We start from the raw sequence: 24,657 nt of genomic DNA, 5'->3' as shown, positions 1-24,657 counted from the left end.
GGAGTTTCACCATGTTGGCCAGGCTGCTCTCAAACTCCTGATCTCAAGTGATCCACCCGCCTCGGTCTCCCAGAGTGCTGGGATTACAGGTGTGAAACACTGTGCCTGGCCTATAAGTTAAACTTTATTATAGGTACATATATAGGAAAAAACATAGTAAATATAGAATTTATCTGTAGTTTCAGGTATCCACTGGGGGCCTTGGATCCTATCCCCCACAGATAAGGGGGGGACTACTATATACAAACTTTTAAAAATACACATTTGTCTCAGTTTATCTGTATAATAAATTCATAGAAGTAGAATTGATAGGCCAAAGGCTATGCACATTAACGTTTTTTGTAGTATTGCAAAATTATTCCCACTGATTTATCACATCCCACTGATAGATCAGCTGCCCCACTGATTTAGAGTTATCTGTTTCCCTCTGCTTCTAGCTAATCTGATGGTGAAAACTGGTATTATTTTAATTTGTAATTTTAAAATCAAGTGAAGTGTGTTGGCTTCTTGTTGTTGATTAGCCATTTGTATTCATGTCTTTTAGCTTTATGTTTATATTCTTTGTCCATATTTCTCTTGGTTTGTTCATTATCTTTCCTTCTTAGCATAGTCCTTGTGATTGTCTTTTTAACAGTTAGTACTGTCTAATAGAGTCAATGGGGGAAAGAAGAGGCAAGAGCTCCTCTCAGAACAGTTTTAACCAAAGGTGTGATGGGAGGCAGTTTGGAACTGCTTATATGCTACTGAAATGGTCCTCAGGCAGGCAAGGATCCCAACATTTTGGTGAGAAGGAGGCACTTGTTTGTAGCTAAAGTCATGCTCTAATTAATGGCTTTGCTCTGCTTCAGAGTGTCATAAACATCCAGAAAGTCTGGACTGTATCAGGTCAGATTTGTCCTGCACGGTCTTGGCAGGGCTAAAGGAGAAGGTTCTGCCTAAGATATCATATGCTCCTTGGTTTTCTCCATTTCTGACACTCTAGTCTTTTCCAATCGTGTTTATTCAACCATTTGTTCCCATTAAATCTTTAGCCTTGATTTACATAATATATTGGCCCAAGGATGCTCAGCTAGCCCAGCTGCTACCATTAGTGGGTATGGGCACATTTGCCTAGCAGAGGTCAGTAAACTATAACTCCCTCCAACCCCCATCCCTCTTGCCTTTCAGTCTTGCATCCAGCAAGTAGTTAATTTGTGCATTGTCATTTGCAACGTTCCTTTTGACCTCCTCTCTTGAGTCTAAATATCCTTTGGTTTTAGAACTAGACTTGTTTCTCATTTAATTTCCTTTACATCTCTCTAAACTCAGTTTCTTCTTTCCTCAGTATTCAACACGTTTTTATCCTCCCAAAACCTTGAGATGTTTTGGGAGCAACAAGTGGAGGAGAGGAAAGTAGAGCACTGAGTTTTAAGGGGGTGGCGTAGATGTCAGGGAGCTGAGTTGTTGGGGGAGTAACCACAGGTTAGGGACGCAACTTTAAAATATACAAAATAATTCAATCTTTTTTTTTTTTTTTGGTCTCTGTTATGTCAGGACAGATTTTTCCAAGTTACTTGAGACTTAATACTCGTTCAGGGATCTTCATTAAACTAGAATGTCAGACCTTCTGCCTTTTGAAAGTTGTTGAAACTTCCCAGAGTCTTTTTTTTTTTTTTAATTGGTAACATTGGAAGGGAAATTGACTTTTTTGAGTGTTTGACTTGGATGCCATTACCCTTATGATCATAATGAAGGGGCCCATTTGCTAGTTTAGCAAACTATTGACTCTTGCCACGTAGGCACTGCATTGGTGTGATCCTCAGGGCGTAAATAGCCATGTTGCTGTCTCTGAAACAGTTTTCAAGCTTTTAGGGATATTTAAACATCAAAATGCTATTTGGGTTTTTTACTGGTAAGCAAGTGCTTTTAGAAGAAAACTGTGCTGCCCAGGCTTAATTAATTCTTTCATTAATTAGTTAATGAAATAAAGTCCTGCTAAAGAGTGAGGCCAGCAAGAGGGCATGTCCTTCACAACAATGCCTTGCTCTTATTTCTCATAATCTAGGGAAGTACTTGTTATAATCTTCACTCTCTTCAACATCATGGTGACTCTTAGTGAGTCCTGGACCCAGATCCTGACTTTCACTTACTAGCTGTGTAGCTGTGGGTAATGGCCTCTTAACTTTTCTGGCCTGTTTTCTCCTTTGAAAAATGGGGATCATACTCCCTGCCCTTCCAATCTCACAAGGTTCTTGTGAAATCAAATATGAGAATGCTTTTAAATTGTAAAGATGTTATAGCAGTGGGTTTCAGCTGGGGGTTTGTATTAAGATCACCAGTGGAACTGAAAAAATAGATTCCCACGCTGTACCCTAGACCTACTGTCTCAGTCGCTGTCTTTGGTATATTTTAGAAATGTTTCAAACACATATGATTCTAATGTACAACTTTCACTAAGATCCACTTGTCTCTGGAAATGTGGACCTTCTTGTTAACCATTTTACTCTGGAGACTAATTTAAAACTCCGTTTTCACTATGCCATTCCCCATTCAGAAACTTACCTGGAGTGATGCTGTGCCTTCTACATCAGATCCCACCTTCTCTGCCTCTTACCCTGGTCCAGTTTGACCTGTTCATTTTTCAGTTTTGAAACATTGGCCTTTGTTACCTTTTAGATACTTTTTCTTTTTTTTTTTTTTAAACCTATCCCCTGCTCTGCAAAGGTCAAAATTATCTTGACCTCTGTGTCTGGCTTTGTTCCTGCTCCTGATTCTATCAGGAATGACTGGCTCCTCTCTTCCATTCGTATTTCTAAATTTTACACACCCTTCATGAAACAGCTTAAATCCCTAATCTTCACTTTTAGAACTAAAAGGAAATCTGTAAGTTCTGTTGTAGATAAAAAATTTAAAATTGAGACCTGTTGATATTAAGTGCCTTGCCCAAACCCCTGTAGCTAGTTAGAGATAGAACTAGGATTAAGACCCAAGCCTCCAGAATTTTCTTTATGCCCCCTTTCCATAGTACTTTGCCCCCAGCCTATACTGCCCACTTTCTTTTATAAAAAAATCAACCCCTTCATCTTTTTCCAATGGGTTCTCTTGTGAGAGTTAGCCTGTCTGGGTTCTAGCATCTACCCGCAACTAGGTGACGCTCTTGGAGCATCTTCTCTCCATCTGTAAAGTGGAGATGACTCCATCACCTGGCCAACTTGAATATTCTTATGTGTGCTGATTTTCTTTCTCCAAATATCTCTAAATTTTATAATTACAAGGACTGTGTCTATGTCATATCTGTATCTCCTCCCAGCTGTTCTCAAACTGTGTTTCCCAACCAGGAGCATCAGCATCACCTAGCACCTTGTTAGAAGTGCACATTCTTGGGTCCACCCAGACCCACTGAATCTGCAAAGTTGGAGTGGAGCCTGGTAGTCTGTGTTTTTGTTTTTGTTGTTGTTGTTGTTTTTTGAGACGGAGTCTTGCTCTGTCACCCAGGCTGGAGTGCAGCGGTGTTATCTTGGGTCACTGCAAGCTCCGCCTCCCAGGTTCACGCCATTCTCCTGCCTCAGCCACCTGAGTAGCTGGGACTACAGGCGCCTGCCACCACACCCAGCTATTTTTTTGTATTTTTAGTAGAGGTGGAGTTTCACCATGTTAGCCAGGATGGTCTTGATCTCCTGACCGCTTGATCCACCCTCCTTGGCCTCCCAAAGTGCTGGGATTACAGGTGTAAGCCACCGCGCCTGGCCCAGTCTGTGTTTTAATAAGCCCTCAAGGTGATTCTGATGTAAGCTAAAGTAGAGTACTTATGTCTAGATTACTTGATAAAACCTTGCAATTTGACTGATCATCCCATATTTATTCAGTAATCCTTGAGTAATTCTTAAGTGAGTGACACATTGGTGACAGCATTGTAGTGTTGGATTTCTCCTTTTTGTATGGTAGCCTAGCAGTATATAGAGATATTCATGGATCTCTTTATCCAACAAATCAAACCTCACTAATTTATTCTAATGAGGATAAAAACCACTGCAGATGATTACATTAAATGGATTAACAGGTACGTAGATAACAGTAGTGTGAGAGATGCTGCATCACAATTAATGTTTTTAATGGGAATACAAGCTTATTAGGATATTACATACTATTGAAAATAACAGCAAAACCAAGTGTTTTTTTCTTTTCTAAAAAAACAAAATTAAGATTACCTCTTGTTACCCAGTTAAACCAATGCTTCAGAAACAGTTGCAGCATTCAGTTAAGTTGTATTTTATGTACAACTGGTTGATGCTAAAGTTCTTAGCCTGTATGACCAGAGGTTGGGATTTTGTAGGGCACAATCTGCTTTGACAATTCTACAGTACTGTAGATATGTCTGAACCTGCCCCATGTGTTCCAGGTACCAGAGGTGAGCTACAGATATAACCTGCAGCTTCTGGCTGTGGGTGGTAGCATAATTGTTTTGTACTTTCCAGAAAAGCAGCAGCTCCCAAAAAGGTGAAGTTTAATTTTATTCAAGGCTAGTACATGCTGAGTACAAACCTATGCATGACTCTATAATTACTCTGACAGCTGAAAGATTTAAGAGAGCCAGGCTCCTGGATAGAAGAGAGCCCTACAAGTTCCAAGTCCCGCTGATTAACTTTGCAAAATCCAAGAGACTATACCTGCTAAGTAAAATCTCCTTTCTCCTAATTTTGATTAAATGTCTTTGAAATTTGGCGGTTTGGTATTGTGCAATCTCTGGTTGAGATTTAAACAGAAATAAAATATCCTTTGTAAGTTTTGTCTTTGGCTAGACAGGAAAGATTACTTTCCTTTCTTCCCACCTGGCCTAATTTCTTCTATTTCTTTTCTACCAGATTAAAACATCTGGTTGTTATCATCATCATCATCATCACTAAGTTTTCACCATCTGATATGAGTTTCATGTATTGACTGCTCACTACATGCTAAAGTGTTTTTCTAGAACCTTCTTTCCTTCCTTTCTTTCTCTTCTTTTCCTTTCTTTCTGTCTCTCTCTCTCTTTTTTTTTTTTAAAGCAGCGTCTCACACTGTTGGCCAGGCTGGAGTGCATTGGTACCATCACTGCTCACTGCAGCCTCAACCTACCAGGCCCAAGTGATTTTCCAACCTCAGCCTCCCAAGTAGCTGGAATTTCAGGTACACACCACCACACCTGGCTAATATTTATATTTTTTTTTAGAGATGGGGTCTCACTATGTTGCCCAGGCTGGTCTTGAACTCCTGGGCTCAAGTGATCCTCCCACCTCAGCTTCCCAAAGTGCTGGGATTACAGGTGTGAGCCACTGGGCCTGGCCACATACATTATTTCTAATCCTCACAACCCTGCCAAGAGGGTGCAGTTATCCCCAGTTTACAGATAAAGAAAGAATACCAGAGAGAGGAAATGGTGTTGCTCAAACCACACGGGAACCGCGTGGGAGAGCCTGTGAGCATTGGGCCTTGGCATCTCTGAAGCCACCTCCTCTTGCCAAGCTGCTTCCCAGCTGGTACTGCTTTTAGGTTCTGAAGCATTGCAGAGCTCAGCGTTGGGGAGTTATCAGGCCTCATCATTTTGGTTTCCTGATTAGATTCTTCCTTCATGTCAATTTGTCAGTCAGAACTTACGTTTTAATTAAAAAATGATGAAGTTATCAGTCTGGTTTTTAAAAACTTACTTTGGGTAGATTGGAAACTCTTAGTAGTGTCTTACAGCAGAAGGTGGAGATTTTCTGTAGAACCAGGAATTCTCAATAGCAAGAAACTCAGCTGGTCGGTGCCTGTTACGTATACACCAGTTCCCTTAGTACAGCCACTTCATGAGGAAGATATTAATTTGGCCAGTCACATAGCTGGTAACTGTTAGAGCTGAGATTCTAATGCAGATATTTCTGGTTATGGTTGTCAGAAAAACTTGTGGTACCTACTGTGTGTTAGGTACTTTCATATTATGTTTTTAAATTCTCATAGTAACTCTCCAAATAAGTGGGGTTTTTTTTTTTTCTATTTCTTCTTTCTTTTTTTCATGTCAGTGCCCTTAATTTAAAAAGTGCTATTTTTTATTTTCATTTTACAGATGAGGAAACTGAGACCAAGAACGTTCCTTGGGTCATGGATTCCTATTGTCAATTTACGGTGTTTTTTAGTGTCTCAGTAATTTTGTTTTTACAGCACCGCTATGCCAAAAAGTACCTAATAGTCTCATTTATTAAGTAGTTATGTCCAAACCATTTAATATGTATTTATGTCCTTACAATTTGTTAGCCATTTGAGAAGATAATACACACGAATTGAAAGAAAAAATATTTTTATTTCATTTTTAAATACCATAGTTACTTCCTAATGGTATGTGTGCCTTTTGATACTGCTCAAATCCTCCAACCTTAGGATCTAATTGAACACCACCGCCGTCATTCTGATTTCACATCCATTTTCACAGTTATTTTTGTCAGAGCAGCTATCCAAACACAGCTCCACAAAGATATGATGTCACCAGAAGAAATGTACCTTGAGCTCCTAGTTAATGCAGTGCCCAACAGATGTCACATTTCCCTGTGTTCTCCATGAAATTTTTAAATATCCTGTGGTGAATTCAGTGTGGCACCCCAGTTGCCACAGCACATAGTTGGAGAACTGCAGACTTGTTCACATAGGCAGTGGCGTGCTCGTGAGTCAGCCTTAGGTGTGTCTAATGCCAGATCCGTGTGTTTTTTTTCTTTTTTGAAATTTGACATTTCTACAGAATTAATTTTAATTCAGTGTAAGGTTTTTAAATGCCACAACAGTGGACAGGGTTCAGATCTAAGTCACACCTGTTTGTTCTCTTGCTTAATTCTGTGTCTTCCCTATAGCAGGTGCCTAATAAGTATTCATTGAAAGGAAGAAAAACTGCCTCCAACTTGAAAATAGGAGCTTACAAAATTGCATAAAGTACAAGAGGCATTAGATCCACAGAAAGGCCATGGCTCTAATGACCTACTGTCTTGTGACTTCTTTCAGTTAAGTATCTTGTTTTAAACAAGAACCATGGCCCTTGCAAAGCTAACGTTTAAGTTGGTGCGGCTTAAATCTTTCAAAATATAATAGCAATACTTGGAACTTATATAATTTGAGTGGGAAATTTTATTCGCGAATCCTTGATTTTGATAGGGATGCTTACTCCTTGGCTTTTCACCTTCATGTTTTGATTTTCGTTAATATGAAACCATTTTTCTTAAAGTGAAACATACCACAGATTGCATTAAGCCCTGACTATTACGCTGAATTTCTTGAAACAAGACTTCAAGCTTGCCCCGGGAGCATACCTTACATTTAGCACATGTAAGACCTTGCATTTATAGATCTTTTAACCTAAGATGGTCATACTTGGTCGACCTCCTGAAACTCTGTAGGCTGCACTTAGCTTGATGAGGGAGACGTGCACAGAAAACTGAAATGATGCTGAATATTGCTTGATTAGGTGCAACTCTTCCTCTTTAAGTACAAAACCAGTGTCTAAACAGATCTGTGAATGGTGGTAAGGTGACGGAAGTGTTAGTTCCAAAATAAATACTTCCCTTGTCTTTTCCAAGTACAGAAATTCTTTGTCATTTCAAAAACACAGATAGGTAGCAAAGGTTGCTGCTGATTAATAGTCATTGTTTACGTGCCTGCATTTTAAGGATCATGGACACCATAAATAAAAACACATCACTGAGACTCGCTCCTCTCTGTGCACCTTCATCCAAGGGGCAGTGATAATGGTGAGATATTTAAGTCTCACTACCGAAGCAACAGTGAGGACAGCCATGAAAAATAGTCTGTGCAGTAGATGTGTCCCCTCTGAAACTCCCAAGTAGCAGAGCATGCAGCAGGGAAAGAATTGTGGGTAGTAATTTGGGTGTTAAAATATTAACACATTTTTGCATATTTAATGTGGTTTCCTTTTTAAATAATAGGCAGATTATGGCATGCAAGCAGATAGGTTTATGATTTCAAATTAAATTTTAAGCATTAAAAAAATCCAGAAGGAACTACTTTGTGATAAATACATTCAGTTAATCAAGAATTGCTTTCTTTTCAACTTCTCTGCTCATATATTAACTAATTTATAGCCTAATTTCATGATTGTAGCTTGTGAATTAAGCTTCATGGTGAGTTTTAGTCTTAAAAGTTCAAAACTCTCATTCTTCTAGTTCACATTTGAGTACTATGGGCTAGACATATATAATCTCTGGACTCAAAATGGGAAATCTTGGAAGTCTTTACCGAGGAGGTAACCTTAATACCTGGGCATTAAGAGTGTGAGAACCATTGTTTCAGTCTGTCACTTTACTTGGTTCTGGTCTCTTGAGAGCAGAGGCCGACGTTTTTCCCCTTAACTGCCTTTTCCCTTTCTAACTTCTCCTTCTCTCTAACTCAGATCGTAGTACTCGTGAAAAATTTGTCCTGGGGAAGGAAGCAAGACCTCTTAACATTTTTCTCATTTCTCCTATTTCCCCATAGGCAAAGATGCCTTTCGATGCCAACAAACTGTATTGCAGTGAAGTGCTGGCCATACTGCTCCAGGACAATGATGGTGAGGCGCCCTCTCAGTATTGATATTCTGTTAGGATAGGAGCCAGGCTTGTTTCAAATCATGACAGCAAGCTCTCTTGCCTTTGGCATCCCCTTGCTCTCCCTCTCGCTCCCTGTGCTGCTTTTGTACTCTGTCAAGCTGTATTGATTTTGTTTGCTGATGTATCAGTGTTAGACGGCTGTAAAATCTGACAGTTAGGTTCATTTTTTTTTCTTCCTCTATTTTTTCCCCCTTTTAGAAAACAGGGAATTGCTTGGGGAGCTGGATGGAATCGATGTGCTTCTTCAGCAGTTATCTGTGAGTAATTCTTATGCTTCCTGTCTGCTCTAAGATACATGGCTGGCTTTGAATGGGAGGTGGAGCTGGAAATTGTGGGAAGGAATGAGCCATGTGCTGCAAGCCATATGGAGTATGTTGGCAGGTTTGAGGGTTATATGGAGGGACATGGTTTGCCTCCTTTTCTTAGTCATTTGCTCTTTATGACCAGACATCACTGTGTGTCAGATATGAATTTTCTTCGTCTTCTGATATGATATTGTCAACTCAAAAAAGATGTGCCTCCTGCTTAAGTGTGTATGTTCTGGGCCAGGCATACCAAATTATTTTCATTTGACCCACTCCCAAGATTGTTCACTAACCTTCCTTTCAGTCTGCTGTGAAAATGGAGTATGTTCATTTAGGATCTGAATAAGCTCAAGGAGTCCAAGTTCCACTGCAGTGGGGTGGGGGTCAAGGGGAGGATAGGGGAGGATGTGGTGCTGAAGGCTGGAGTGAGAACTTGGAAACTGCCATTTTCTCACTGTAAGAAATGTAAATCCAGTTGAAATGTTATTCTGCTGGCATTCTGAAAATACTGTTAAGATTTCCCCTTACAAGTTTCATCTGTGTTATTCTAAAAACAGGACTGAAAATAGATCATTTGGATAAAATCTTGAGAGTGTTGGGAGAGTCTGAGATGTCAGTTTGCATACAGCTTCCATCTTGGTGCCAGCAGCCTGAGTGGCTTGGCCTCCACCCCAAAAATAGAGCTTTGAAATGTGAATCTGTTTCCAGTTCTGGGAAGGTGCTTAGTCCTTTTCCTGTGAGACTATTGATCTTCTCGTAGTAGACTATATGGGTATGCATATACTGTTTAAAGGCTTCTCTTAACATGCCTTACATCTCTGGCAAAAAGAAGACTTCTGCTGTAAGCACTTCCCATGAATTAAAGCCCCAGCTCCCCTGTGAGGGAATTCAGTGGCCTTGATTGTCAGGAAACGCTTCCTTATATTGAGCCATGTTTCACCCCCCTGGATTGTGGTTGCTTTTAGAAGGGGAAGAAATGAGATGTGGTTGGGTTGGGCAAGTGGAGGGCTTTGAGGGTAGTTGGCAAAGTTGTTTCTCATCCTGGATAATGATTTCAGGGGTGTTCACTTCATTCATTTAGTTTTATGTGTCCTTTATGGAGTTGTTCTGTATCTGTGTTATATTTCACAATAAAAAGGTTTTGGTTTTTATTTGGGTTTTGGTTTTTAAAAAAATCTGCTTGCCTGAAACTGTCAATTACTGATGGACCCATTGGTCAGTTGAGTGTTTTGGCTTTTTTTTTTTTTTTTTTTTGCATTTATTTAATATATGTGAATTATTTAGTTTCTCTAAAGTGGAAACTGATGAGAATTTTGTTTGGTGAGCTTCTGTTTCCTCAACCGTAGAGTTATGACCCACAGGTTTTAGAAATTGTTGGATGGAGGCTCATGAAAAAACATTCTCTTATAGTTCTGTGCTTTGTGCTGTTTTTGCTTGACAGGTGTTTAAAAGACACAATCCCAGCACGGCTGAGGAGCAGGAGATGATGGAGAATCTGTTTGATTCCCTCTGCTCCTGTCTAATGCTTAGTTCTAACCGTGAGCGCTTCCTGAAGGGCGAGGGTCTTCAGCTGATGAATCTCATGCTCAGGTATGTTTTGAATGTCCTAGTTTTCCCACCTTTTTTGCCTGACTTTTCACTGTTAGCCTGAATTCAAGAGCATGTAGCTATGGTCATTTATTCTGTTGGGTTTCCTAGACTTTACCCTAAAGAGTAAAGTCTTCAAGCATGAGGATGTGTTTGTGTAGGTATGTGGTCTTTCCTAAAGTTAGAGTAGACGAATAAAAAGTATATTGTGTTCTGTTTGTGCCCTACTGTGGTGGTTGCTAATATGTCCGCTCCATTGAAGGACATTGGTGTTTTTCCTCTCCTTCCCATAGTGTGTTAGTTTTGGGGAAATCTAGCCATTACTTCTAAACTTGAACTGATTTTCTGTATATATCACATAGACCTATCTATGCCATATGTTTTTCTGTATTTTTATTGAAAGCAGTATATCATTTGTATTTTTCACTCCTCATTCAGTAATGAGTTGTACATGTGCTGTATGCCTAGCTTAGGAAATACGAAAATGTGCAAGATAGTTCCAGAAACTTTTATTTATAGTACTTGCCTTGTATGTCTTATTATTTATACTCTAATTCCTGAAATTGGATCTTATATTAGTTTCACAGTTATTTTGTAGAATCCTAAAGTTAGAAGCAAAAAGGGAAGAGGAAGCTTATATTGATAATTCTTGAGACCCTGTCTAGGAAGGGGAGTAGAGAAGTGTGTGGGGGAAGGCTGAGAGGATAACCAGAGTGTGCCATAGGGTCAAGGGACTTTAAAAAAAAAAATGAGCATGTTTATGTGGTTGGAAGATTCTAGTCATTATGAAATTGTGCCCTACAGAAGGAGGAAGTTGAGATTTAAAGAAAAAACAAGACAGAAAGAAATGGAGCCAGAGTCTGCTGTCTTAAAACGTCAAGTATACTGAAAGCCCTGTTGAACTAAGATATTTCTTTGGAAATGTTTTTCAGAAATGTGATATATATTTGTTAAATAGAATTTAGAATACTAAAATACAAAACTGCTATTAAAACATTGACAAGCTACTATGTTAAGTGCTGGGCATACACAGAAATACCTAAGACAGAATTTCTGTCTCCACAAAGTTAGAAAAACAGTTCTGTGACCTAAACACAGCCTGTCTTTGGGTGTATATTTTCTTTTAGTCTTTTTTCTATAATTTTTAACAACTTTTTAAGCCTGCCACACATACGATTTTCTTTATTGCGACATTTCAAACATAGCATGCTGTTTCCCATGCTGTGAATAATCTTCATGGGAGTTTTCAGTAACTGCATCATGGCCTCCAAGGGACTGTAGCTTAGTTAGTATTCTTCTGTTGTTGGCGTTGAGGATATTTCCAGTGTTTTGCTATTATAACAAATTCTACAGTGACCATTTTTGTGTTTAAAATGATGTTAGGATTATCCAGGTACAGTATGTTCTCACTTAACATCATCAATAACATTCTTGGAAACCACAACTTTAAGTGAAATGATGTATAATGAAACCGGTTTTTCTGATCATTGTTACAACGGTATTATTTGAGGATCTGACCTGCTATATCCTGTTTTACTTAAAGTTGCCATTTCCAAGTCTATCTGTGATGTTAAGTGATGACTTGCTGTGTATATTTCTAAAACATCTTAAAAGGCTTCTGAAGGGCTGGAGGCACAGTAGACCTCTTCATTTGTCCAGTGCGTACCAGACCTTGCATTGACCAGAAGTCTTCCTTTGAGGAATTGCTTTTAAAAACAATTTTTTTTTTAAAGTGCAGAGAGGGGCATGAGAAATTACTCAGAGGCCTTTTGTGTTTAGCTGATTTTTGCTAGTTTTACTCTCTTGAGTCTTTAGTTTATCTCCCTTACCCTTCTAATTGCTTGTCCTTTTGTTGAAATGACCCACCTTCTCTCAAGTAAATAGCATAAATAGAAGATGCATTTGGCTTCTTGAGTCTTCTAACCTTAACACAATGGTCTGAAGAGACTTTTCCTTAAGCTTCTTAAAGGTCTGAATTGCCAGTGTCTTTGGATGGTTGAGTGCAAATATGAAGTGATATATTTCTGTAGCATATGGCTTGGTATTGCGTAGCAGTGGGGAGCTGAATAAATAACCAGAAATATGGATTATTCAAACAGAAATGCTGAGATTCAGGGAGGCTAATTAAAGGAGAGCTCCAAAAGACTTAGAAACTGTACCTCTCTAGATCTCCTAACTTTTTATTTTTGAATGCTGAAGTTGCTGTTATATTCATTCTTTTGCATTAATTAGCTATATTAGCAGATTCAGCATTTCCTTTTTTCTCTTTCCCATACTCTTTGTTCTGTGTTATTTTTCTTCTTCAGACTCCCAAATGGAAAGTTTAATTGGGATGGAATATTTTTTTCCATACTATAGTCACCCTTTCTGATCTTTAGTAAGAGCTGCCAGGTGGCTCTTTGTCTAGAGAGAGCCTATTCAAGACTAAGAAGCTGTAACACTAGAGGTTCAGGAAAGTTTCTGTGGTTCCATTGCCCCTAAATACAAATCTTTACTTTGACTCAGTCATTCATCAGACAGTTGTGAAATGCCCACGTGGAGAGGTGGCAGTATGGAGGAGGGTGGAAGAATGGGCCTGGGACTTGTAAGTGTGGGTTTGGAACATGCTGTTTCACTTATTAGCTCTGGATATTTGGTGAGTTACTTTAACCTTTGTGACCTTCTCATTCTCAGTTTTTCATCTGAAAACTGGCACTAATAATACCATATTTACAGGGATTTTGACAGAATTAAACTCTATAAAGTATCTGGGAGAATTCTACAGTTGCAAAACACTGCTAAGGTACTATGTTAACTTTCTATGTTAAGTGTTAGGTTTATACAGAGATGCACAAAACAGGGTTCCTGCCTCTAAGAAACTCAAAGTCTAGTGAGGGATCCACACATTAAATAACTATGATATAATTTAATATGGTGACTCTTCAGAAGAACAGTTACTTTTGCATGTATGTACTCAGTGAATTTTTTTCCTTTCTGATTATTGATAAGGAAAGATCACAAACAAGATACTCATTGATACATACTCCCTCCTTCCCACATATGCCCTCCTTCCCACACATATGTGCACACACACACAAGCATATGTTCGCTACCAATTTAATATTTTTATCTACTTTATTGAGGCATAATTTTTATACAACAAAATGTATGCATTTTAAGTGTACAGTTTTGACAGATGTTTCCACCGCCACAGTGAAGATGTAGAACAGCACTATTGAGTCGAAATGTAATGTGAGATAGGTAATTTTACATTTTTAATAGCTACCACATTTAAAGGGTTAAAAGAAACAAAAATAATTTTAATAATGTATTTTATTTAACACAGTCAAAAATTATTTCAACATGTAATCAATATAACAAAATTATTAGTAAGCCATTTCACATTCATTTTTTTGAGACTAAGTTTTCAAAATCCAGTGAACATTTTACATTTACATCCCAATTCAGATGCTAAATTTTCATCAGAATACTTGATTTGTATTTAGATTTCATAAAATTTAGAGTTGAAAACAGATTCTCATACTTAAGTTTGTCCAAAGAAACTTAAATGTTTTCCAATAAGTCCGGTATCAATTTTTAAATTTTAAACTTAAATTTATTTAAATTGTATTTAAAATTTAGTTTCTCAGTTACAATAGCCACATTTCAGATGCTCAGTAGCTACACAGTGGCTACCATATAGGATGCTCTATCTACAGATCCTTTTTATCACTCCCAAAAGTTCCCTTGCATGCCACCAGGCTCGGCTAATTTTTTAAAAATATTTTTGGCAAAGATGGGATTTCACCATGTTGCCCAGTCTGATCTTGAACTCCTGAGCTCAAGCTATCCGCCTGTCTTGGCCTCCCAAAGTGCTGGAATTACATGTGTGAGTCATTGCACCTAGCCAAATGCCTCCTTTTTCATTTCCGTTTTTTACTTATTTGATCTTCTCTCTTTTTTTCTTAGTCTGGCTAAAGGATTGTTGATTTTGTTTATCTTTTGAAACCTAACTTTTCATTTTGTTGATCCTTTGTATCTTTTTTTGTTGGTTTGTTTGTTTCATTTATTTCTGCTCTGGTCTTTATTATTTCTCTTCGTCTACTCGTTATGGGTTTGGTTTGCTCTTGCTTTTGTAATTCTTTAAGACGTTAGGTTGTTTATTTGAAGTTTTTCTACTTTTTTGTTGTAGGTGCTTATTGCTGTAAATTTTCCTCTTAATACTGCTTTTGCTGTATCCCATAAATTTTGGTATGTTGTGTTTCCATTTTCATTTGCTTCAGACTTCTTAATTTCTTCATTGACCCACTGGTTATTCAAGAGCATATTGTTTAATTTCTATGTTGAATAGTTTCTAGAATTCCTCTTGTTATTGATTTCTAGTTTTATTCCATTGTGGTCAGAGAAGATACTTGATAGATTTCAGTTTTCTTGAATTTTTAAAGAATTGTTTTGTGGCCTAACATATGAACTATTCTTGAGAATGACCCATGTGCTAAGGAGAAGAATGTGTATTCTGCAGCTTTTGGATGATATGGTTTGTCAATATCTATTAGGTCCATTTAGTCTATAGTACAGATGAAGTTTGATGTTTGTTGATATTCTGTCTGGATGTTTGGTCCAGTGCTGAAAGTGGGGTGTTGAAGTCTCCAGCTTTTACTGGGATCTGTCTCTCTCTTTAGCTCTAATAATATTTGCTTAATCTATCTGGGTGCTCCAGTGTTGGGTGCATATGTATTTACAATTGCTATATTCTCTTGCTGAATGGGCCCCTTTACCGTTATATAATGACCTTCTTTGTCTCTTTGTCTAATTTTTGTCTCGCTGTCTATTTTGTCTGATTTAAGTCTAGTTCCTCTTGCTCCTTTTTGGTTTTCGTTTACATAGAATATCTTTTTCCATCCTTTTATTTTCAGTCTATATGTGTCTTTATAGGTGAAGTGTGTTTCTTGTAGGCAATGGATTGTTAAGTCCCATTTTTTTAAATCCATTCAGCCACTCTATATCTTGTGATTAGAGGGTTTAGTCCATTTATATTCAGTATTTTATGTAAGGACTTACTTCTGCCATTTTGTTATTTGTTTTCTGGTTGTTTTGTGGTATTTCCTTCTCTTCGTGAAGGTGATTTTCTCATATGGTATGTTTTAATTTCTTGCATTTTGTTGTTTGTGTATCTGTTCCATGTCTCTTTACTTGATATTACCATGAGATTTGCAAACACTATTTAATAACCCATTATTTTAAACTGATGACAGGCTTCACACTGACTGCAGAAACAAACTGACAAGCAAAGAGAAAACTAATACAAACTCTACACTTTAACTTCACCCCTCTACTTTTTAACTTTTTTGTGTTTCTATTTATATCTTATTATACGGTCTATGTCTTGAAAAGTTGTTGTAGTTATTTTAATAGGTTCATCTTTTAGTCTTTGTACTCAAGGTATGAGTAGTTTATATACCACAATTACAGTGTTATAATATTCTGTGTTTTTCTGTGTACTTATGGTTACCAGTGAGTTTTGTCCCTTCAGATGATTTCTTACTGCTCATTGGCATCCTTTTCTTTCAGATTGAAGAACTACCTTTAGCATGTCTTGTAGGATGGGTCTGGTGTTGATGAAATCCCTCAGCTTTTGTTTGTCTGGGAAAGTCTTTATTTCTCCCTCATGTTTGAAGGATATTTTCACTGGATATACTATTCTATAAATATGTCATGCCACTCTTCCCTGGCCTGAAAGGTTTCCACTGAGAAGTCTGCTGCCAGACATATTGGAACTCCATTGTATATATTATTTATTTTCTCTTGCTGCTTTTAGGATCCTTTGTTTATCCTTGACATTTGGGAGTTTGGTTATGAAATGCCTTGAGGTAGTCTTCTTTAGGTTAAATCTGCTTGGTGGGTTTCTGTAACCTTTTGTACTTGAATATTGATATCTTTCTCTTAAGTTTGGGAAGTTCTCTGTGATTATCCCTTGGAATAGACTTTCTACCCGAATATCTCTATCTCCTCTTTAAGGCCAGTAACTATTTGATTTGCCCTTTTGATGCTGTTGTATAGATCTTGTAGGTGTGCTTCATTCTTTCTTACTCTTTTTTTCTTTTTCTTTGACTGTGTATTTTCAAATAGCCTGTCTTCAGGCTTACTAATTCTTTCTTCTCCTTTGTCAATTCTGCTGTTAAGAGACTCTGATGCATTCTTCAGTATGTTGCATTTTTCTGCTTGATTCTTTTTAACTATTTCAGTATCCGTAAAATTAAATAGGATTCTGCGTTCCTTCTGTGTTATCTCAAATTTCATAAAGCTTCCTCAAAACAGCTATTTTGAGTTTTTTATCTGAAAGCTCACGTATCTCTGTCTTGCTGGCATTGTTCACTGGTGTCTTATTTAGTTCATTTGGTGAGGTCATGTTTTCTTGGATGGTCTTGATGCTTGTGGATCTTTGTCAGTGTCTGGGCATTGAAGAGTTAGGTATTTATTGTAGTCTTTGCAGTCTGGGCTTGTTCGTATTCATCCTTCTTGGGAAGGCTTTCCAGGTATTTAGAGAGTCTTGGGTGTTGTGATCTAAGTCTTTGGTTACTGCAGCTGTGTCTGCATTAGGGGGCACCCCAAGCTCAGAGCTCTGGCTCTTGTAGACTTGCAGAGGTACCAACGTTGGGTAAAATCAAAGAGAATTCCCTGGATTACTAGGCAGAAACTCTTGTTCTCTTCCCTGACTTTTCCCTAAACACATGGAGTCTCTCTCTCTCTCTCTGTGCTGAGCTGCCTGGTGCTAGGGGAGGGGTGACACAAGGAAGCACCACTGTGGCCACCACTGGGACTGTGCAGGGTCGTTCCTGAAGCCAGCACAGCACTTGGTTTCACCCAAGGCTCACATTGACCACTGCCTGACTACTGCCTCTGTTCATTCGTGGCCCAAAGGCTCTACAGTTAACAGGTGGCAAGTCCAGCCAGGCTTGTGTCCTTCCTTTCAGGACAGCAAGTGCCCCCCAGCCCCAGGCAGCTCACGAGATGCCACCTGAGAGCCAGAGCCTGGAGTTGGGAACCTTAGAAATCTACCTGATGCTTTATTCTATTGCGACTGAGCTGCACCAATTGGATTTGTTTTATTGGAGGGCATCTTTTTTTAGAGAACCAACTCTTGATTTTGATGTAAATATGCATATATATGTGTGTGTGTTTACGTATATATATATATGCATATATGTGTGATATAAATATGCATATGTATGCATATATACGTGGTCTACAATGCTTATAGCATTTTGTATATTTGTATACCTTTCCCCCTGCCTTTAATTCTTCTTTTTTACTTTTTTATTTATTTTGTTGCCCTTTTTCCAAGTTTCTGAGTTAAACGCTTAATGCTTTAAAAAATAATTCTCTTATTTAAAAATAAAAACATTTCAGGTGAAAAATTTCTTGTCAATATTGCTTAGTTTTATTCTCTATTCCCAAGTGATTAAGTCTTATTTTCTTATTACATTAACAGAAAATAGAGGCTGTAAAATACTTTTCTGAATTTGAGATTTTGTTTGTGGCCTTATATATGGGTAGTTTTTATAAATATTCCATGAACATTTGAATAGAATTTGTGTTTCTAGGGTATAAAACACTATAATTATATCATAAATCAACTTTGTAAATATATTCCGTTCTTTTCTGTCCTTTTTATCCCCTAATTTATTTAGTCTCTAACCATGGTTGTGGATTTTTTTTTTTTTTTTTTCTGTTTCTTCTGATCCTTCCCATATCTTTAGCATTTTTTTTTTTTTTTTTAAAGAGACAGGATTCCACTATGTTACCCAGGCTGGAATGCAGTGGCTGTTCACAGGAGGCAATCACAATGCACTACAGCCTTGAAGTCTTGGAATATGATGATCCTTCCAAGTAGCTGATATGATAGGCACCTGCTGCCACACCTTTAGCTTTTTATGTCATTTTGTGTTACATGTAACTCTTGTTAAGGACACATAACTGTGTTTTTTAATCCAGTGTGAAAGTTTGTCTTTCAGTAGATGAATTTAACTATTTGATTTTATTGTAATTACTATTATGTTTAGCCCTTTTCCTGTTTATTTTGTTTTATGGTTTCCTTGGTGGTTTTATTGTGTTTTGTCTTATCTTTTTTCACTTCCATTATTTTCCTCCTCCTTTGGAGATTTGGAAAATACTATTCTTTCTATTAGTGATTACCTTTAGTTTTTTAGAAATGTGGCTTTATTTCTTTGTCTATGAACATTTGAAATTGTTTCTAGTCCCTTCAGGATCTGGCCTCTGCCTCATCCTCCTGCTGCTGTCTCTCTCATTCTTTCCTTTCTGCACATTTACATTCCACTCTCTAAACCAAACTATTTTAGATCCCTTGACACATTTTGTTGTTATTATTATTTTGATGAATCTCCTTTGATGTTTAGGCTTAAACTTCTCTAAGCAGCCATTTTCTTCCATGTCACTTCCCCCATGTCTGTCCTCACATCCCCACCCCTAAGTTTTGAAGGTTGGGTGATAGCATCCTTTGCTTCCTCTGTCGGAGCACTTTCCATGCCATGCATGGTAAGTTGCACAGCTGTGTCTTCAATTGTACTGTAATACTTTTCAGAGCAGAGACAGATTCTTCTTCCTCTTTGTATCTCCAGTACCTAGCAAAAGATACACATTTGGTTTTCTGTGGACGTTTTCTAAATTAATGAGAAACATTTTGCTGTTTAGAATCATTGGCCCAAGGAATTTCTGGCAAACCCTGTTCATAGACCCAAAGAAGGAGGAGTAAAAAGCCTGTTGCCGAGAACTAGTCTCTTGCCTGAACATATTTAGTTCTGTTTTCCCTGTCAAATTTTTCAGTGCATGGAGAGCACAAAACAGGGCCATAGTATGGTTGTAATCCTGATCTTGAGGCTCAGGGGAGGCTGGGAGTCCACTCAAATCGGGGGCTCGCTGCCCCGTTTGGCCTGTGCCCATGCTGGGCTTCCGAACAGAAGCTGCACAAGCTCCACAAATGAGCTTATTCCCCTTTGCCTCTCAACTCTCTTCTTCCATTATCCTCCCAGGTATTTAGGGTTATATTGGGTTTTCAGTTCTTATCACCTTTCTTCTCGAGGTTCAAAGAAGTTCTTCATGCAGATTTGTAGTCTCTGAGCTTTCGTTTCCAGGAGCTGTTCATGAAGCATCATACCTACTCGCCCTTACCTCACAGCCCTCTGTCCTGTAGTTCCCCTGTCACCCAGATGACTTTTCACCATTCCTGTGTTCAGACTGTCTAGATTTCACAGTGCTTGACAGAATCAATAAGAAGAAAAGCTTTCCTGTTTTTCTCTCTTTGCCAAAGGACAGATGAAGACATCTTGGAAAAGAAGAAAAGATTGTTTAGGTGATGTTTAAAAGTGGAACTAGTGCTGTGAAGAAAGCAGTGGGTAGCCGTCCTAGAGTACAGGAACCAAAAAAAAGAAAAGAAATTTCTCATTTGGTCACATTAGTGTTTTGATAAATGAAAAGAAAAGATGAGGTAAGGGTGGAAGACACAGAACCTCTCAAGCAGTGGAGAACCGTGTACTGAAAGGCAGAGAGGACCAGTTTGATAGTCAAGAGTTAGGTTACAGTAAGGATGTTTGGATGGTCTTTGGCAAGCAGCAGAAGAATTCACATATGAACATGAACCACGTGGTAGTTTTATAGTCTGGGATGTTTGAGAGTAAAATAAAATTCAGGAAAGTCACAATTTATTGTGCTGTTTAACAAAGTGATCAGATTCATCAGATTCAGAGGTTCCAATCCACAAAAATAAGACAAAATTATCCTTACTTGGGGTGGCCATTTTAGAATTAGTCAGGAAATGAGGATGGAACTGTAACAGTGCCCTCACTGTCCCCGGAGGGAGACTGGTTTGCCATTTCCGTTTCTTCGTTACAGATACCTCTCTTTGGTAAGATGGTTGCTACAAATAGAAGATTCCAATATATAAGGTTTAATTATAGCCTGCACTCTAAATCATTTGCTTCTTGCCACCACAAAGCACTTTTTAACAGTATGTCCTTGTATCAGAATACTTCAGTGTTCTGTAAGGAGCAACAGAGCCAGTGGGAGACAAAAGAATTTTATTGTCAGTTTCCTTGAAAATGTTGACATGAAGCTTATTACTTCTGCTGTAAAACCCTGTTCTGGTTAGAAAGAGAAGAGACCACTGTGATCCCAGGGGATGTGTACAAATGCAGCTTTGGGTTATGTAGAATAAATACAGTGAACCGATCTTGGTTATTAACTGTAAAGGCAAAAAGAGAAAAAGGAGGATACACAGCCACATCTGTTCCAGGAACCACCAGTTTTTTTTGTTGTTGTTGTTCTAAGGTTTTCAATAAGATTTTCCTTAACCTAAAGAAAAATGTCTCTGATAAAGTAAACAAGTAAAATGGCAATGGTATAATACGTGCAGGGTAAGTTTTTGCAGGCCCAATTCTGAACTGTGAGCTTGTGGCAAAGCATATAGATAGGCCCGCCTGGGGAGCTTTGGACTTTTATTCCCTTGTTCTTTTCCTTACTCTACTTTGCTTTTGTTCCTAATGAACATCTGAAGGTCCAAACTATATTGCGTTTTATTCTTGTCATCCTTTACAGTTTTTCAAGAGCTAGAGTCTTTTCTTCTAACCTCTAGTCTGCCAGGATTCAAGTGCAAAAGCAAAATAATAATGGAAATCTTTTAGAAGTCAGCTGTGCTTCTTGATGGGGCCGTATACAGGTTGTGTTACGAGCTGCACATGCAGATCTTGCTTGTTCGTCTAACAAGGAGCATCCTCTTTCCTCTTCAAGCTTAATATTACCATTCTCCCTTAGATGGATAGTAGTAGTTTGCACCTGTTCTCTAGGAACCAGAAAAATACTCCAAAACACAAAGTAATCCTACCAACAGTCCTCCAGGCTGGCATTACGTTTTAATAAATGGGAAAGTGCTGTGGCAAAGAAGGCAGATAAACTGAATCAAGATTACCTGGCAGGAAGTGGTGTAAGGCCTGTCTAAGCTCTGCCATCAGACCTTATAGCTATTCATCATTCCAGTGTAGTTTAAATTGCACGTATTTAAAGTATACAATTTGGTGAGTTTTGCAATATGTATAGACCTATCATACCCCCACTGCAAGCATGACAGTGAACATATTTGTCACACACAAATGTTTCTTTGTGCCCCTTTGTAATCCTCTCCCCCTACCTCAGTGTCTTCAGGCAACCATTGATTTGCCTTCTGTCTATTACGTATTAGTTTGCATTTTCTAGAATTTTATGTAAATGGAATCATACAGTATGTTCTTTTTTTGGTCTGACCTATTTCACTCACTGTAATTATTTTGAGATTCGTCCATGTTGTGTATCAATAATTAGTTCACTTTTCACTGCTGAGTAGCATTCCATTATATGGATATATCGCAGTTTGTTTATTCACTTGTTGAAGGATATTTGGGTTTTCAGTTTTTTGCTCTTATGAATAATTCTGCAGTGAGCTTTCATGTGCACATCTTTGGGCAGACATTTTAAATTGCTCTTAGGTAAATACTTAGTTAAATTGCTCAGTCATATGTTGGGTATACAGTTAACTTTTTAAGGCACTGCCATACTGTTTACAAAATGGTTATAGCATTTTAAAATTCCACAGCAGTGTGTGAGAGTTCCAGTTGCTCCACATGGAGCAGTATAGTCAGTCTTTTTTGTCTTAACCGTAGTTAAGTTTTAATTTGCTTTTCCCTCATGACTAATGATGTCAGGTATCCTTCATGTCCAAATTTGCCATCCATATATCTTTTTTTGTGGTGTCTCTTCAAATCTTTTGCCCATTTTGTGGGTAAGGGGTTATTTGTCTTATTGAATTTTAATAGTTCTTTATATATTATATGATTTATATCAGATGTTACCCCCCTTACCCCTAGAATGCACAGCAGAAGTTAAGCGACAGGTGAGCGAGCATTACTGCCTGAGCTCTGCTCCTGTAAAGTCAGCAGTGGCATTGGATTCTCATAAGAGTGCAAATCCCGTTGTGGACTGCACGTGTGAGGGATCTAAGTTGTGCGCCCCTTATGAGAATCTAATGCCTGATGATCTGAGATGAAACAGTTTCATCCTGAAATCATCCCCTGTCCTTGTGGAAAAACTGTCTTCCACTAAACTGGTCCCTGGTGCCAAAAAGGTGGGGGAACACTGATTTATATCGTGTAAGACCTACATGTTTTACAGATATTTTCTCCCAGTTCATGTCTTGCTTTTCATGACAGTCTTTTGGAAAATTTTCAGTTTTGATGAAGTATAATTTTTTATTTCTTCCAGTAGTCTTTTTCTGTTGGTGTCATTGAAGACATTTATTCATTTTGTCTGTTGTCAAACATGTTGGCAAAAAGATGTTCATAAATATTCTCTTATTATCCTTTTAAAATCACTAGAATCTGTATTTGATGTGCTCTTTCTTATTTTTGATGTTGGTAATCTGTGCCTTTTTTTCTGATCAGTGTGGCTAGAGGTTTATCAGTTTTATTGATCTCAAACTATCAGTTTTTGTTTTTGTTGTTTTTCTGTTTCTGAGTTCAGTGATTTCTGCTCTGGTCTGTATTTTTTTCCCCCTCTCTCTCTCTGTGTGTGTGTGTGTGTGTGTGTTTGAGATGGGTTCTCGTTATGTTGCCTAGGCTGACCTCTAACTCCTGGGCTCAAAAGATCCTCCTGCCTCAGCCTCCTAAGTAGTTGGGACTGTAGGAATGCACCATGATGCTGAGCTTTTAATCTTCATTATTTCTTTTCTTTACATTACTCGGTGTTTAATTTGCTATTCTTTTTCCTGCCAACTGCTCCAAAATCTGAAACTTTTTGAACATCAACATGATTTTCAAAGGAAATGCTCATTGGGGCATTTTGAATTTTAGATTTTCTGATTAGGAAATCTGATTAGGGATGCTCAACCAGTATAATGCAAATATTGCAAAACTGGAAAAAAAATATTGCAAAACACTACTTATTCCAAGCATTTCGGATAGGGATGCTCAACCTGTAGGTGTTTACTGCTATGAATTTCCCTCTGATTGCTACTTTAGCTATGTCATGTGGATTTTGATATGTTGTATTTTTATCTTTATTCAGTTCAAAGTATTAATTTCTCTTCTGATTCATCTTTGACCAATGAGTTATTTAGAAGTATGTTGTTTAGTTTCCAGGTATTTGGGAATTTTCTAAATATCTTTCTGTTACTGATTTCGATTTTTATACCATTCATTGTGGTCAGAGAACGTAGTTTGATTTGAACCTTTCAAAATTTATTAAGACTTGCTTTTGGCCCAGAATACATTCTTATGTTGCTAAATATTGTATACTTGAATATGTATTTGCTGTTGTTGGATGGAAAGGTTTATAAATGTCAAATAGGTTGAGTTGCTCTTCGTGTTGTTCAAATCGTCTATATTCTTACAGATTTCCTGTCTTATTCTATCAATTATTGTGCGAAGAATATTGAAACCTCTGACTATAATTCTGGATATATCTATTTTTCCATTCAGTTCTATCAGCTTTTGCTTCATGTATTTTGAATTCTTTTAGCTGCTTAAACTTTTAGGATTATATGTTCTTTTGTTTAATCGACCCTTTTATTATTATGAAAATAACTTTGGTTATCCCTGGTAATGTTCTTTGATCTGAAATCTACTTTGTTTTATATTAATATAGCCACTACAGCTTTCTCTTAATTAGTGCTAACGCATGGTATCTTTTATCTTCTGTTATGAACTAAACTGTGACCTGCTCCCCACCAAAATTCATTTGTTGAATTTGGAGATAGGGCCTTTAAGAAGGTAATTAAGATTGAATGAGGCCATAAGAGTGGGACCTTAATCCAAAAAGACTGGTATCCTTGTAAGAAGATGAAGAGGCACCAGAAGTACTTGCACACACCTGTGGGGTAAAACCTTACAGGAGTGAACTTCTGTTTCTGTCTCCAGGTTTTTATGCTTCTGTTGTCATACTTTTTTATTTCAAAATGTTATTAGCCCTGTTATACTTGTTACTTTTGTTTAAGTGGTCAAGTGGTCAGTTATCTTTTTTTTTTTTTTTTTTTTTTTTTGAGACATAGTCTCACTCTCACCCAGGCTGGAGTGCAATGGCGCAATCTCAGATCACTGCAACCTCTGCCTGCAGGGTTCAAGCGATTCTCCTGCCTCAGCCTCCCAAGTAGCTGGGACTACAAGTGT

General features: G+C 37.9%; 1 protein-coding gene across 1 annotated transcript in view; it reads left to right on the top strand.

Annotated features, from left to right (window-relative positions):
* CTNNBL1 (catenin beta like 1) overlaps nt 1–24,657 on the top strand; it is a 177,890-nt gene that overhangs the window by 75,090 nt on the left and 78,143 nt on the right. The window contains exons 8-10 of the mRNA XM_025398976.1: nt 8,467–8,539; nt 8,778–8,836; nt 10,326–10,474. Coding sequence (XP_025254761.1) covers nt 8,467–8,539; nt 8,778–8,836; nt 10,326–10,474 — 281 coding nt within the window. The remainder of the gene's footprint in view (nt 1–8,466; nt 8,540–8,777; nt 8,837–10,325; nt 10,475–24,657) is intronic.

Source organism: Theropithecus gelada, chromosome 10 (assembly GCF_003255815.1).
Source record: "Theropithecus gelada isolate Dixy chromosome 10, Tgel_1.0, whole genome shotgun sequence".
In the NCBI taxonomy this organism is placed as follows: domain Eukaryota; kingdom Metazoa; phylum Chordata; class Mammalia; order Primates; family Cercopithecidae; genus Theropithecus; species Theropithecus gelada.
The sequence above is the reverse complement of the archived record's forward strand: the minus strand, read 5'-3'. Positions and strand labels throughout refer to the sequence as shown.